The 16,115-nt window shown below is 61.1% G+C and overlaps 1 protein-coding gene across 2 annotated transcripts; it reads left to right on the forward strand.

Annotated features, from left to right (window-relative positions):
- Window positions 1-1,642: 1,642 nt before the first annotated feature.
- HLX (H2.0 like homeobox) lies at window positions 1,643-5,603 on the forward strand. 2 transcript variants are annotated; one of them, XM_072858392.1, is made up of 4 exons: window positions 1,643-2,523; window positions 3,128-3,307; window positions 3,793-3,977; window positions 4,794-5,603. In XM_072858392.1, the coding sequence occupies exons 1-4, from the start codon at window positions 1,947-1,949 to the stop codon at window positions 5,142-5,144; spliced, it is 1,293 nt and encodes a 430-aa protein (XP_072714493.1). In that variant the 5' UTR covers window positions 1,643-1,946; the 3' UTR covers window positions 5,145-5,603. The 2 variants fall into 2 exon arrangements, with proteins under 2 accessions (XP_072714493.1, XP_072714495.1); XM_072858394.1 differs by lacking the exon at window positions 3,128-3,307.
- Window positions 5,604-16,115: the final 10,512 nt, after the last annotated feature.

The raw sequence follows: 16,115 nt of genomic DNA on the forward strand, positions 1-16,115 counted from the left end.
ATAAGCTCCTAAAAAACCACCCCAAACCAAACACCGTGGTGGTCTGGGTTTTTTTTTTCCCCTGATTGCCTGGCGGGCAGCCCCGGGGTGGTGCGAGGACGATGCCCGTATCAGTGGCAATAACGGAATAATTGTAGGAAGCGGTTTGCAGCTGGGATGCAGCGGGCAGGGCAGGCTTCGTTGCCCTTCCCTCCGGCGGGCTGACGGCGCGGCTCTGCCCGGCGGTGGAAACGCAAGTGAAACTGGAGTCGTTTGATCCGATTTGAGAGCAGCGGGCTGGGCTGGGGCGGTCTGCGCGGGGGGAATGGAGGAGGGGGGATGCAAGGGAAAGGGGCTTTCCGCTGTCGGAGCAGGACAAGCTCAAACCTAATCAGCCCTTTCTTTCGCCGGCTTCGGTTTTCGGACACACCTTGGCAAGCCAGCCCGTCTTTATTTTTTCGGTTTTGTCTCGTTAATAAAAAGCAAAGCAGAGCAAAGCGGAGCCTGGCTTTTCCTGGGGAGCCAGCCTCACCTTCACCCGTGCGCAGGGCTATGCCTAAGGAACGCGTTCGCTCGCAGGTGGCTTCAATATTCACACAGAAGCTACGTCTTCATACCTGGCGAAAGAAAAGTAGTTTGCTTTTCTGGCCGTTCCTCGAAAACCTTCAGAATTTGGGAAGCTATTTGAAAAAAAAAAAAATAATTTTTGAAACAAAACCAAAGCAAACCTGCAACCGTCCGACCCGGGAGCCTGCTCAAAACGGCAGCGACTAGTTTACTTGTATGAAAACTAAAATTAAAGAAATGCCTTTTTTTTTTTTTTTTCCAGAGTCAGGTAGGGGCAAATTTGGATCTTAGAGGGGAGAAAAAAAGCGCAAAAGGCGCTTTGATAAATTTGTCCCTAAGGTATTGCAGCGAATGTAGGTTGTGATTGTATTCTTAAAAGAAAAAAAAAAGGGGGGGGTAATTCTGTTGTAAAAGGTTTGCAAAATTACCAACTAGTCTTTAAGGTGAAATTGGTGTGGAAGCAAGACAGAGCCACCCGGCTGGAGAACACCGTAAAAATCTATAAAATTACATTGTCGACGAGATACGATGAATTAATTAATCGCTGCTAATGTAGGATCCAACGTGTCCTGGGCCCAGAATAGCTCGGAGCTCACATAAATACATATGTTGCGTGCATGAGCATAGACTCATTCTCTTCCAGACTATCCCAGGCTCATTTATCCGGGAAGGAAACACATTTCCTTGGGAATCGTTTCCAAGAGGACGGACCTGACACCCGTCGCGAGGAATTTTCCTGCGCGTTTCTTTCTAAACGTTTGGAAATCGCGGCGGCAAGCGCAGCGCCCTTGCGCTGATTTGGGGCGGGGGGTGTTCAAAGTCGAGGGCGGAATTTAAGGAGGTGGGGGTGGGTACCTTGAGGGGGCAAACCGGGCCGGGTCGCGGGTACGGGGCACCGCGCCGCCAGCGCGCAGTTGCGCGCTGGCGGCGCGGTGCCCCGTACCCGCGACCCGTCCCTGCGTGGGCGTGTCGGCGGGCGGTGCTGCCCGGCCCCGCGGATCGCGGATTGGGCGTGGGGAGGGAACGAGGGGCTGCTCCGGGGCCGGGAGTGTCCCTGCCAGAGAAAGTTTTGGGGAGGGGTGGATATTTTTTTTTTTCCCCCCAGTGCGCGGAAAGGGGGTTTGGTTTGGGTTTGTTTTGTTTGCGCCGCTCCGCTCCTCGCCCGCTCGCTCTCTCCGTCTCGCCGTAGGTTTTGGGGACTTCTTCCTTTTTCTTTTTCTTCTTTTTTTTTTTTTTTTTTTTTCCCTGTGGTTGGTTTCCCCCCCTTGCCCCTCCGGCAAGCGCTCCGCCAGCAGCCTCTCGCCCCGCCATCCCTCCCCATGCGCCCGGGGCGGCGGGCAGCTCCGCGGCGCGCACCCGGGAGCTGAGCTGCGGAGAGGCGCGTCCCCTCCCCGGGCAGGATGTACACGGCCGGGCTGGCTCCTTTCTACGCCTCCAACTTCAGCTTGTGGTCAGCGGCGTATTGCTCGGCGGCATCGGGGCCGGCAGCCGGCGGCTGCTTCCCGCTGGACGCCGCGGCGGCGAAGAAGCCGTCCTTCTGCATCGCCGACATCCTCCACGCCGGCGGCGAGGCGGCGGGAGGACCCGCCGACAGCCTGCCCGGAGCTGCCGGCACCGGGATGCCGGCGGCCTTGGGAGCCGTCCACCACGGCGGTCCCTTCCACGCCGCCGCCTCGCCGCTCCGGCCCACGCCCGTCGTGGCCCCCGACGCCCCCGCCGCCTTCCCGCCGCGCCTCTCGCCGCTCTCCGCCGCCTACCACTCCCACCACCACCGCCCCCCGCAGCACCGGTCCCCCGCGGCGGCGGCGGCGGCGGCGGCGGCGGGCGGCGGAGGCGGCCCGGCCCCCGCCCGGCTGCCGGGCGGCCACACGCACGGCTCGGCGCCGGCGCCCGCCAGCAAGGACCTGAAATTCGGCATCGACCGCATTTTGTCGGCGGAGTTTGACCCCAAAGTCAAGGAAGGCAACACGCTGAGAGGTAGAGAAACGGGCTTGTCCGCTTTCCGCGCTAGCGCGCTTGGTGCTCTTGTGTCGGTTTCGTTACTGCTCGTGGCGGCCGTAGATACCCGCGGTTTCAAAACTTTTCGACCTAGCCGAGAAAAGAGTGATTTCAAAAAAGCGAGTTTCTAATAGCGCTCACTACAATAGCCCCCCCGGCCCCCGCACGGCAGCAGCCCGCGGCACAGGACTTGCGCCGCTGGGAAAAACAGCGATAGCGTAAAAATAGCGAACGGAACGGTCCCCGCTTCCCAAAGCGGGCCCGGGATTTCGCCTCGGAGGGCACAGCCCGCTTTAAAGGCTTGCGCTGCAATCCATCTCCCCTCGCGGCGTGTAAACATCCTGGCCAAGGGAGTGCAGATACCGGAGGATGTCTGATGGCCGGGGCACGGCCGCCTCTCCCGAGGAGAGCCCCTGGGGCGAGGAGGCGGCTGCCCAGTTCCCCCCCCCAGCCCCTGCGGCCGGGGACCCGCTCCGCCCCGGCCCCGGCCTCGGCCCCGGCCCCGGCCCCGTCGCTCGGAGCGTGCCGGGGCGTCGGTTTCGACCGCGGTGTAACAGAGCTCTCCTTGTTCCTGTGCTCGCAGATCTGACCTCCTTATTAACTACCAGCCGCCAAACTGGGGTTCATCTCCCCAACTTGCAGCCTTCCGCCGGCCAGTTCTTCGCGTCTCTAGACCCCATTAACGAGGCCTCTGCTATTCTGGGTCCCTTAAACACAAACCCAAGGAGCTCAGTTCAGCACCAGTTTCAAGACACTTTTCCAGGTACATCTCGTCCCTCGTCGACCCTCCCGTGGCGCAGGGCCCTCCGTCCCGGAGCGGCCCCCGGCCCAGGCCCTCTCCTCCCGCAGGGACTCGCCAGGCGCTTTTGAGAGGCCAGGGCGTGTGTTTTCTAGCGAGGCTCACATTTTGGGCGAAAGCCGGGCTGCGTTGGGGGGAGGAAGAGCCGCCTAGGGCCCGACCGAGAGGACCATCCCATCTAGTACGAAACAACACCTGGGCCGAGAGAGAAGGGGCGGGGAGGGGGGAGAGGAAGGAATTCGGGGGCGAACCCGCTCCATCCTTGCCCGAGGAAGCGCACGCTGGCAGGACCCGTCCCCAGCCGGCAGGCAGGGCCGCGCTGGCCCGGGCCTTCCCCGCACACCGCAGTCCAGCTGTTAGCTTGATCGATTTAAGGCTGCCTTTCAGGCATCGACATTAATAACGCCGTCTCCCTCTCTCTCCCCCCGCTTTTCTCCCCCCCCCGCCAGGTCCGTACGCAGTTTTAACCAAGGACACGCTGCCCCAGACGTACAAGAGGAAACGCTCCTGGTCCAGGGCTGTTTTTTCCAACCTGCAGAGGAAAGGTTTAGAAAAACGGTTCGAAATCCAGAAATATGTCACCAAACCGGACAGAAAGCAACTGGCGGCGATGCTGGGGCTGACAGATGCTCAAGTAAGAACGGCTTCGGTTTTATTTCAAACCTTACTTCCAGTTTAGAGGGATATCGGGGGGGGGGGGGGGAGGCGGTTGCAAAGCGTTTTCCCTTCCTTAACCTTTGGCGGGGCTGGCTGAGGAGCGGCACCTCGCCCCGAGCATCTCCTGCGCGCAGGTTCCGCAGCGTTTCGCGGCCCGGCGCGGAGCTTTCGCCTTGGTTTTGGCCAGCGCGGAGCGGGCCGCGCGGAGAGGCGAGCGGGGCCGGGGCAGATCACCAGCGTGCGCTCTACCGAAGTGCGACTCGCTGTAGGAGGCAGTTTAGGTCAAAGGAAGGAGAAACGAACACACTATTTTTAATGTCCCCTTTTTTTTTTCTTTTTTTCTTTTTTTTCTAAATCTCTCCCCGCGTTGTGAAATCCTTAGTTCTGGGGAAGTGAAAACTTTTCTTCAAACGGAATCATTAAACGCCACTCTGTAATGATTCCACTATTGAGGGCCCGCAGCACACAGAATTGTATAACGCTGTGGTTTCTTGAGCAAGATTTGGTTTCCTGGAAGAAGAAGTAGAAAGAGAGAGAAAAAAAAAACGGGGGGGGGGGGGAGGGAGGGCGTTTTGTAGTGAAACACGCGAACTAGAAGGAGAAGGGGAAAAAAAATAAAGCCACCTTAGTCGCGTAAGGGTGGGGGCAGAGGGCAGTGAGGACGGCGCCTCCTTTTCTCCCCTGGCTGCCCGTCCCCGGTGGAAGGCGTTGGGGCCGGGCGGTGCGCGGTGCGGTGCGCGGTGCGGTGCGCGGCGGGGGCCGTGCCGCCCGTCTGAGGGCGGCGCGGCCGCAGGTGAAGGTGTGGTTCCAGAACCGGCGGATGAAGTGGCGGCACTCCAAGGAGGCGCAGGCCCAGAAGGACAAGGAGCCGCCGCCAGAGCCGGAGCCGGAGCCGGCGGCCCAGCGAGCCGGCGGGCCGCCCGCCGCCGCCGGGGAGCCCGACCGCAGCCCCAGCCGCTCCGAGGGCGACAGCGACAGCAGCGACGCCGACTCCCTCGACATGGCCCCCAGCGACACGGAACGGACTGAGGGCGCCGAGCGGAGCCTGCCCGCCGCCGGGCTCGGCAAGCCCTCCGGCAGCACCGGCCTCCCCTCCCCGCCGCCGCCCGCCGCCGCCAGCCCCGAGCCGCGGAGCGGCCTATAGACGGGGCGGCCCCGCGGCACCGGCGCTCGGGACCTGCGCGCTAATTTATCTCCCTTCCTCCGCCCCGGGAGCGCGGCGAGGGCGGCGCGGCGCCGGCCCGCTCCCGCCCGCGGCCGGCGCCCGGCCCGGCCCGGGGCGAGGGGCCGAGGACGCGGGCGGAGCGGGGAGCCCCGGCCCCGGGACGGCCGTGCGTGAGGCGGCCGCCTCTCCCTCCGCGCTGCTCGCAGGAGAGCGGGATTCCTCTACTTTTTTCTTTTTTTTTTAATTTTATTTTATTCTCCGTCTCCCGCCCCTTGTCCTCTCCAGGAAAATCCCAGCGAGGGACTCCGAGAACGTGCTCCGAAATCCCTCCCTTCCCCCCCCAAACCAATTTACAATGTGAAGTATTTTGCCAACGTCCTCATTGGTTGCAACGTGTTGCTTCGAATAATCCGGCCAAGAAATACTGCACTGACAAAATATATAAATATATATATATATCTCTCCTGTAAATAAAATGTTTGCTATGGTTTGTAACCACGTCCGTCTGTTGACCAGGGGAGCGGGCTGCTGAGGCCGCCCCAGCTTCCTTCGCCCCGCTCAAAGGCGGCCACTGTAGCTCCTCGCCTCGAAGCCTCCCGAGGCAGCCTTCGCCTTTTTTTTTTTCCCTTTCCCCCTTGCTTTTCTAATGGAGGCGATGACAAGGACCGGATTTGATGACGCAAAATTGTGCCCCCGGTGAGAAAGTTGCCAACGGCATTTGTGGATCCGCATGTGCGTGGATAGGTGTATGTACCTTGTGAGGTGGCTTTTGGTTTGTGATGCAAGGCGGGGCTGGACTGTCCGACTCCCCGCGACTCTCAGGGGCGCTGCCAAGAGCCGGCGGGGCCGTTTTGGGGTGCGGGGGGGGTGTGCGGGTTTGCTTTGCCTTGCTTTGGTGTCGCCCGGATTTGCCGTGTACCTCTCCGCAAGCCCCCCGCGGCGGGGTGGGGAGGTCGTGCTCTGTGACGTCACAGCGTGGCTGTGCGTCCCGGGGGGCGCGCTGTGACGTCACGCAGGCGCTATGCGCGGCGCGGGGGCGGCGCGGAGGCCGAGCGCAGCATCGGGCCGCGGCGGCGGGCGGGAGCGCGGAGCCCCGCGGGGCTGCGCCGGGGGGGGCACGGCGGCCTCTCTCTCCCCCTCCCTCGGCGGGTGCTGCCGGGCTGGGTGCCCTCCCCGGGAGGGAGCGCCCGGGGCGTGCGGCCGGGCGGCTCCGCCGGGGCTCCCTTGGGGCCCGGGCCGGGATGCGCCGGCTCCGCGCGGGTTCATCGTCGGCTTCACTCCTTGGAAAAAAAATAAAGGGCCGCGGTGCTCGCTGCTCCGCTCCTCCCGGGGCGCGGGGGAGGACGGGGGGCCGCTTCTCAGTCAGCCTGCTTCCCCCTCCTCCCTTCCCAAGCAGCGAGCGCCGCAGCCGTGGGAGCCCCTCTCCTTGCCCGCTGGGAAGCGTGTTTTCCGCCTCAGGGCTTTCTGCGAGGCCCTAATCGGAGCAATTCTGTTTTCAAATACGCGCGGGGCCGGGGCAGGCCTGATCCTGCCCAGGGGGGTTAAGGCGAGGGCGGGCGAAGCGAAGCCGCCCCCCACGCCGGGCCGATGGGCGCCGAGCGTGTGACACCGTTAGAAAGAGAGGGGAGACGGAGAAATAAGGCGAAGGACCGAAAAGGTCCCCGTGTCCTCCGGCGATGTGGAGGCGGGCGAGCGCCCGGCCCTCGCCTGCTGCTTGCCTGAGGGCTCAGGAGCGAAATCCTTCGGGGCTGGGGGGGTTTGCCGGGGAGGACACGCTCCTCGGGGCCACCCCTGCTAGCAGGGAGACTCCGGCGGGAGCAAACACCTGAGGAAGGAGAAGGAAATGCCGACAGCATTTCCCCCCGACGCAAGCCCGGGGGGGAAAGGGTCTGGGGCAAGCGGCAAGCCAAGAGCCGGCTTGCTGGGCGACGAGGGGACGGGTGAAGCAGTAAATAAGGTGTAACCGAGCGGGCAGAGGCTCCGCCGGAGTCACGACAGGCCGGGGGATGGTCGGGGGGCCGCGCAGCGCCCGCGCAGGGCAGCGCGCCCGGGGCGCCGTCCCCGCCCGGGCCCTGCTGGGGCAGGGAAGCGGGTGGCATCGGGCAAGGGGCTGGAAGGGGCTTGTAAATTGATTCCGCCTTTAAGAGACTGTCGGGGAGGAAACGGGGGGTGCCACGGCTTTTCGGGGCGCGGAGCGGGCCCTGCAGTTCGCCTCCAACCAGCGGCTGTTCCTAGGGCCGCTGCTGCGCCCATCAGCGCCGGGTGTGCTGCGAGGGGTTATAACTTCCCCTGGGGGCAAGGGAAGCCGTGGGACAGATGTCCGGCGAAACATGACGTTTCTGCTCCGATAAACCACGGCGGTGCGGCTCACGGACACGCAGGAATTTGTTCGCCTCTTGTTTTTGTTTCCTAAAGACTAACCCGTGCGGGCAAGAAGGGTTTGAAGTGGCTCTTGTCAGATGAGAAAGGAAAAGCGCGTCGGGAAAGAGTTTCTCTTCCTTTGGGTTAGAGGAATCTGCGCCTCCTCCAAGCGCAGGGCTGGCTGCGTGGGGGCAGGCTCCCCCCCCGGCCCCCCCCCACCCCCGGCCTCCCCAAATAACGGGAGAGCAATGCCCGCCTGGACCCCGGGTCGGGGAGAGAGCAAGGGCAGCGCCTTTCTGGCACTTCTTTAAGATAACGCGGCGAAAGGAGAAAAATAACACTGCCGGGACTCAGGCTAGGGAGAAAGATGCTCCGATCCAAATGGAAGAGCGGGGATAAAATTCCTTCTCCCTGCGCCTGATTTTGCCCCCCTCCCGCTCCGCCTCCAGGCTTCGGTGCTCCGCGCACCGCTGCCCCGGGGAAGCCCCGCGCACCTCGGGCTGCTGCTCTGGCCAAGCGGCGGAGCCGGAAAGGTATTTTTTTTCCTCTCCGCCAGCGATAGGGAAAAAATAATCTCTCCCCCCCGTTGCTCTCGTTGTGCACGTCCTCGGGCAGGTAGAGCAAACCCACGAAAACGAGTTTGGGGAAAGATGCGCGGGTGGAGGGATTTGTGCCCGTCTCGACAGGGAAGGGAGTTTGCCCGGTCCTGCGAGGCTGCAGTTACTGCTAAATTTCTGCGGAAAAGGTCGGGACAGTGGCGTGACTGGAGGCAGCTGGACCGCCGTTCGTCGGCGAAATCGACCTGTCCGTAAAGCAATGCAACACCCGCCTAGAACAGGTCCAAAAAAGCCTGGGGGGTTCCCCTTTTTTGTTTGTTTTATTATCGCCTGATAACACGAAAGGCTTTTGGTGCTGGTAATTTCTGAAGGCGAAACGCCCGAGCCCACGGTTCCCCCGCCGACCCGGTTCCTCGACGGTCTTTAACCGGGGGGGTCGCAGCTTTCCAGGACCCCCTCTCAGTTTCTTTACCCCCTCCTCCATCCGTTGTGACTCTTTTCAGACCTGTGCCAGCCGATCCCACATCCCTTGGGCTGCACCCACCCGCCGCAACGGGTCTGTGTTGGTGCGGATCCCCCTGCCCGGCGGGGGCCGGGGTCTCCTCGGAGGGGCCGGGAGGGGCGGCCCCGGCACTGCCCGGTGCACGGCGCTGCCCCCGGTCGCCGCGGCCCCCGCCAGGCCAGGCTCTCCGGCGCACACCCGCTCCGCTTTCCCCTCCCGGGTGCCCGGCAGAGATTTTTTTTTTCGGGCTTATTTCAGATGAGAGGCTGTACGGGAGACCAAGAAACGGGAGCGATACACACCGCCGCACGCAGAGCAGAGGTTTCCCTGCCTCCGCCCTGCGTGGCATCTGAGGGAAATGGGATTCATAATGAAGCGGGAGGCCTCTCCGACATCCCAGCCCCGTCTGCGAGCATCCACACCCGCAGAGATGCGCAGCCGGGCTGGTCAGAGCCAGCTCCTGCCGAGCTCCTTCCCGGGGAGCAGCTTACCACTAAATAACCCCCACCTTCCCCCGGGCGCTGCATTAAGAAGCCCAACGATATCCTTTCCTTCTCGCCTGATTTCTTACCAAAAACCTCCCACCCCCAAAGAGACTCGAGTCAGCCTCGGAAATAACAGCCACGTTAGAAGGGAAAAAAACCCCAAACCCAATAATAAAACAAAACAGACGCAATATTTTGACCAAGCGATTTACGGTGCAAAAAGGGCCGGACGAGGAGCTCGTGTTGGGGTCCGCCGCTGCCCCGCCCGCCGGGGGGGGGGGGGGGTCCGCCGCGGCCCCGCTGGGTCGGCGCTGCCCCCCGGCAGAGCCCCCCGGGCCCGGGGCCGGCGGCAGCGAAACCTGAGTTCGCCTCCCTCGTTAGCTGAGCGAGACCGGCCCCGCTCCTTAGGAAAATATTTTTATTTTATTTTAATGTCGGGCTTAAGCTGATGTCTTAAAAAATAATTGTTTTCAGACCCCGGTTCGCCCGGCATCGCCGTTTCACACTCAGAGGCACACACAGCTTTCCCTGCAGTTCATGCCTCGGGACTGCCTGGCGTCGGCAAGACAAACTGCAATCTCCGAAATGTCAACTTTTGCCACAATCTCGACTAAAAAAACCACCCCCTTCTTATTGCTGTTGCGCGCTCATCAGAAATAATGGCTGTTTACACAAAACCTTTATTCACTTTCTTAAATAAACACCAGTGAATTCAAATAAAGCAAACCCTCAGCTATAATTCAAGCACAACGTTTGCTGTGTGTATTCTCGGCCGCGGACCTGGAGAGACTCCTCGGAGAGAAATATGAAGTCTCCTTTCATAGTCCACCTCCATTAGCTAAATATTCTAGCTCACCTCGGCCGAGCCGATCCTACCCCAGATTTCCTCTTTTCCTCTTTTTTTATGCTTTCCCCTAGCCGAAGCGGAGATATTTCCTCCCTTCTCCCCTGTCCCCTTTTACAGAGGTGAGGTCCGGATGCTTGTCCTTTTACATCAGTTTTGCAGAAGCCCCTTCCCTCCTCTTCCACAGCCCCGGCTCGGGGGCGTGCTCCGGGGCCGGGCGGCGGCGGGGGCTGCCGGGCTCGGCGGAAAGGCGCTGCCGCCGCACCGGCACCTTCCGCAGCCCGCACGGCCGAGGATGCTCGTAGCTCGGCGGGCTGAGGGGGCTCAGATGGCGGCGGGGGGTGCGGGCGAGCCCGGCGAGGCGATGCCGAGGTCTCGTTTATTTGAGAGGGCCGGCTAGAAATGGAGTTCGCGCAAACCCAGGGGCTCAGCCAGGTAGCGGGGGGGGAGCGGCGGCCGCGCCCGGCCATCGCCCCACGGGGGAAGGGAGCCCGTCCCTCCGCGGCGCGGCGCGGGGCGCGCTGCCCCCCCCGCTCCCCTCGCCTCCCCTGCTCCCAGGCCGGGACTCGCGGCCCCAGCCCTAATGAGATCCATTAAGCGTATTATTGATGTGGAGGTTTGCTGTGAGGTCCTGGCTGGAGGGAAGCGGAGCTCTGCTGCAGATACAGGCGCTCTGATCTGCACCACCTGGCTGAAACCAGAGAGCCGCCACTTCATTAATGGGTTTAGCCTTTGCTAATTGGTGTCTTTAGGAGCCTTGCCAAATTCTGCTCCGGGATCTTTGGAGGCAGCTTTTGTTTTTCCTTCTGCCGGTGACATTCGTTGACGGCAATTAGACCCCATACCACTTCTGCGCCGGCGGGCAGCCAGGCAGCCCGAAAGCCCCCGAAGGGGCGGGCTGCGCCGCGGCCCGGGCACTCCTGCCCGCTGCTGCCCCACCACCACCACCACCACCATCATCATCATCATCATCAAAAAAGGAAACGCCATCGGTAAACCTCGAGGTGGGGGGAGCCAGCCCACCCTCCCCTCGCCCCGCTGACGGCTGCAGCAGGTGACACGAGTGGAGGTGGGGCGAAGGGGCAGGTAGCCCTGTGCCCCGCGCCCCCCCCCGCAGAAAGCCAGCGCAGGGGCCGGGGCGGCGGGGAAAGCGGCCGCCCCCCGCCCTCTCCTCCCGCCGGGCCGATCCCAGGGCCCCGCGGGCTGCGGAGGGAGCCCGGGCGAGGGAGCCGCCGGGGCAGTGCCCGCGGCCGTGCCAGCCCCGCGGCCGCAGCAGCCCGGAGCCGCCGCGGCTCTCCCCGGCCCGGAGCACCGGCGCCGCGGCCGAGCCCCTTTCGCCGCCCGCCCTCGGGGTCAGCTTCGTCCCCGGCCCCGCGGGCCTGACCGGGTTTTCCGGGACTCAAACGGCCGTAGTTAATGAAATCCGCTCACCGCAAATCACAGACCTCTGCCGTACGCTATAATCAAATTTCTGCTTGCCTTAAAAAACCCAGGCCACCCTCCTCCACCCCCGTTCTCCAGGCAAACCCCAAATCAAGGGTTTCCAGCCATCACACCCCTCCAGCTATGCCTGGTCCCAGGCCATCTCTCCCGGCCTTCGTTGCCGTCGCCTGTTCTCCCCCCGCGCACACCGCGATGACCGGTGCCTTCCCTCGGCGGCCAAAAGAGGAGGCTGCCCGGGACCACCCCTGTCCGCCTGGCCGGGCCCGGTGGGGTTACCCCGGCCGCCTGCGTGCGGGGATGGGGGTGATGGAAGGGACGGAGGGGCTGGGGATGCTGGAGGGGTTGAGGGTGATGGAGGGGCTGGGGACGCTGGAGGGGACGGAGGGGCTGGAGGGTTTCCTGCGCCCAGCAGCCGAAAAGAGGAGTCGAGGGCGGGGCGGGGGGAGACACAACACTCCACAGATCACGGCAGCCCCATTTCCCGGGTAATGTGTCACCAGCCATGTAAGTCAACTATTCAGGGGTCAAAGACGGCTGATAAATCACGCCGAGCACGGATTTTATCCTCCTGACGGCACCGTTGTTACCGGCCTCTGCTGACCCGCTCCGCGGCCGTGCCCCGGTACCGGCCCCGGGCGAGGCGGCAGCGCAGATGCCAAATTAAGAGGCACTTTCTTCCCCCCTCTTTTACGTCCGCTGACTCGAGCGGCAGCCCAAAGCCGTCCCTCCGGGAAAAACGCCGCCTGCCGCGGCTCCGCAGCCCCGCAGGGACCGGGCGCTGCGCGGTGCCCCGGGCAGGGAGGCGGCGGCGGGGGTTTATCGGGAAGGCAGGAGGGGAAGGCTGGGGCCGGGGCTCTCCTCCATTTCTCCCTTTCTTCCTTTCTTCCCTCGGCTCAGGCGCTCTTTCCCTTAACCCTTCCGCAGGCGGGCTGCCTGCAGGCGGGGGAGCCCGCCAGGCCCTGCCCGATTTAAGCCGGGCTACGGAGGGCGCTGACCCGTGCGGGACCGGGACAGACCCCCCCAGCTCCGCCGGGACCCCCGAGCCTCCGGCCTGTGCCTGACCCCAGCCCCGGAAAGCGAGGAGGAGGAGGATGAGATGCGGCAGGGAGCCGGCCCGTCTCCCCGAAAACATCCCGGAACAATTCGCTTCACCGTGCTCTATTTCCAAGGGCAGATCCCCATGTGGAGCCTTTGGCCCTGGTGGCCCCTTCCCCGCAGAGCCCCTTCCCGCCCCCACCCACCGGTGTCTGCGACCGCAGCCGTGACCGGTTAGCAGCCGGCGTGTGAGGAAGGGTCTCCAGTTTCTCCTCAAGCAAGCCCTTGGGGACGTGTCCGGGAGGGTTGGGAAGGGTGCAGTCCTGACGGCCTCCCCCGGGCTGCGGGGTGCCCCGGCCCCTGCCGGCCCTCGCTACCGCAACCCGGCCCGGGCGACTCCGCGGCACCGGCCGGATCGGGCCCCTCTCTCCGGCTACAGTAGACGTGTTTATTTGTGCGCGCACCCCTCCCCATAAATCCCCCCATCTATAATCATTATCTACATGGAAACTTTTGCCCCCTGCAGCCCCCAGGACACCCCCCCTCCCCAGTTAGCGGTGATGATTTTAAAAGCATGCGATGATCTAAGCCCTAATACTAATATTATGCATCATTTGGACAGGATAACCATGCCACCTTGTCAAACGCTGCCTCTTTACACAACCCATTTGCTGCATCGCAGAGTCATAACGGCGGTGATGGATGGGCCGGGGACCCCCCCGGCGCCCCCCCGGCGCGGGGAGGAATGCGGGCGGGCGGAGCCCCCGGCCCGCACCCCGCCGGCGACAATTTATAGTCTGTATATGTTTGCTGGCTCCAGATATCGGCAACGTAATGGATGGTTATATTTTATGAATCCGAGCCTCGGATCTAGGGACTCGGGAGTCCCTTCCTTGTATGGTGCACTCCTGTCTCGCCCTTAATCCGCCCGGCAGGCAATAAACTTCCCCGCTAAATGCGCCGGGAGATAACGGTCAACTTTTATTGATTACAAGAAAACGCTCGAAACTAAATAAAGGGCTTTTATGAGGATCCCTGCGAAGAGCCTTTTCTCCGCAACCACTAAGCGCAACACCGACGTTTTACTGTGCGTAAGCTGTGAACTTGCGTAGCTATAAGCGTTGGAGCGGCCGAAAGGCAGAGGACGAGCGAAGAGCACCGGCGATGCTCGCCGAGAGGAGCCGAGCTCGGAGGTGCCGCCGGGCTGCGGACCCGGAGGGTGCCCGGCGACCCTCCGCGTTCCCTCTCGGTCCCTCGCTCTTCTCCCTCGGCAAAGGGAGCGGTGCGGGAGTCGCTCCCAAACCCAGGACAGGGAGCGCTGGGGAGCAGCGAAGGAGATGCCGAGCAGGGGAAGGGCGGAAAGTCGTCTCACACAAGCGTTTGAAGGGGGACCTTGGGAAAGTTACTGCCCGGGCGTACCTGGAGGGGAGGATGCGGGGGACTCCACCCGCGTTTTCAAGTGGATGATCGTGGGAGGTTGCTCCCCTTCCCCCCCCGTTTCCACAGGCCCGGGTGGCGAAGGTGTGAGGAGAGAGGAGGATTTATTTGTGGTATTTTTTTATGCCTACCGTCTTCTTTATAGCCTTGGAGGTGCCAGGGGCGTTAAAGTTTCCGCCTGGAAGAGGGATGATATGGGGGGGGAGGGTCCGGCACGGAGCAGCCGGGCTCTGCCCCGGGGCAAGGCGGGGACCTGCCGGGGGCTTCGGTCTCCCCGGGGGCTGCACCTCCCCTCCCCTCCCCGCCACAGCCGAGGGCGCGGAGCGCGTCGCGGGGAACGGCTCGTTTCGGCCCCAGCCCGCAGCAGCACACGGGAGGGGGCTGCCAAGGGCATCACCCCCCCCGCGCCGGGGCAGGATCGAGCCCTGACTTTGAAAGAGCAGCGATCGCACCCTTTTTTGTGTGGCGGCGCTTAATATTTTGAGCACGATCCTCTCGTAAATTGCTCAAGATGTTCCGTGGCTTCATTACTGTTGTTATTTCTGTCCGTAGGCGGCTGGCTCGGAAGTCCCAAACACATTATTTTCTCCTGCAACCTCGTTGCCAGCCTTCGAGAGCAAGGGGCAAACGTTGTTTAGCTTTTTTTTCCTCTTTCCTCCTTCTTGTTCTGTTTGCCACACTTTGGAGAGGTAACTGTAAAATCACTCAGTGTCTGCCAGTTGTATCGCATTTTACTGGAAAGCTATAAAACTGTCTTATTCCCTGATGTTTCTTGATTAACTTATGAGCATAAAGGAAATGCTTGAATAGTGTTCCCTCTGCGGTTTTTCTTTCGGCGAGGGGAAGCCAAGGGAAGATGCTAATATTGTCAACTTATTTTACAATTTATACCGGCTGCCCAAACAGTGTGTATATACAAACGAAGGCGCAGTGGGGTTCAGTGTCTTAAAGGCAGCCCATATATTTCAGAGATCATACTCGCCTGGATAGCTGGGCCAGCGAATTATTTAGCCTGCCCGTTATTGCTGTTAAAACGTTGGCTTCCATTTAAATAAACAAAGCGATCCAGAGCCATTTATCAGTTCCGCAGAGGTCCAGTTAACAGGGTGTCCCGGCAGCGACAGTGTGTGCTTCTCCAGTCCTGCTCGCACCGTACAGGATTCCCCCCCTCCCGCTAATAACCTGCACATGGGCCCTTGGCTTCCCCATGCAAACGCCCTCCCCTCCAGCCCGCCATGTGCTTACACTTAACTTTATCTCTAATACATGTGGCTCTCTATGCATACACATATAATATTATGGTAGAAACACATGGCTGGTCTTTTTTTTTAATTAAGATTTTTTTTCTTTGAAGCTGCACCCGTGAAGCTTCGTGAGGAATATTTAGCCCATTAGCTGAATTAGCTGGCGAGAATCAAACTCGAACAGAAAGGACACGAGCATCGCTACTTGCAGGACTGGAAAACATTTGGAAGGTTGTTATATACCCTTCAGGTCATAAATTAATAGCTGATTTATTCTTCAATCAGGAAAAAGCCATTAAGGTTTGCTCAGCTCTGGTCTGTGGGAAAATAATTTCTTTGATTGAGTTCCCCCTAAAGACCCCCAGAAGTTTTCTCTCCTCTGTCATGAACAGTCTGCTCTTTCCTGTCTTCCGGACGGAGGGAAGAGTAGGACCTCCGGAGAAAAGCAGCTTTCCAGCATCTTGAATTTCACTTTGCATCTTTCTTCCTACCTGTTGATTTAATTTCTTCTTGCATTCGGGACCTTTCTAAATCCATCAAGTGAAAACTATGGAATAATGAGAGTGGTGTACCATCTTTTATCAGCTTTTTCTTCCTTGTTGGTGGCCAATATTGCAGCTCTGAAGGAAACAGACATTTGCGGGGGACGACTGAGGAGTGGGAAAGCATGGCATGGAAAGAAATTCAATCTGAGGAATGAGAGGAATGGATAAAAAAAGGCAGGGCTGATGACTTTTTCATTGCATAGATTTCCTACAGGAGCAGCGGTTACCGATCCCTGGTCCGCTTGTTTATTTAGTGTGTTTCTGAAATGCATGAGCTCCTAAGCTGGCCCGTGTCGCTGGAGTGCTCCACGCTTCCATGGACGAGCCCCAGACCTGGCCCACAGCCTTGCCACTAGAAAGAAGAACCTCTCCAGCCCATCCACCCACTGGCAGTGATGCTAGGTTGCTGCGCACCATTTAGTGACTTGCTCCCCACCCCATCTGGTGTCACATTGAACCCCAGAGACCATCAGGCTGCTTCTGTGAGGCTGGGAATT

The sequence above is a fragment of the Ciconia boyciana genome, chromosome 3 (genome assembly GCF_034638445.1).
Source record: "Ciconia boyciana chromosome 3, ASM3463844v1, whole genome shotgun sequence".
Classification (NCBI taxonomy): domain Eukaryota; kingdom Metazoa; phylum Chordata; class Aves; order Ciconiiformes; family Ciconiidae; genus Ciconia; species Ciconia boyciana.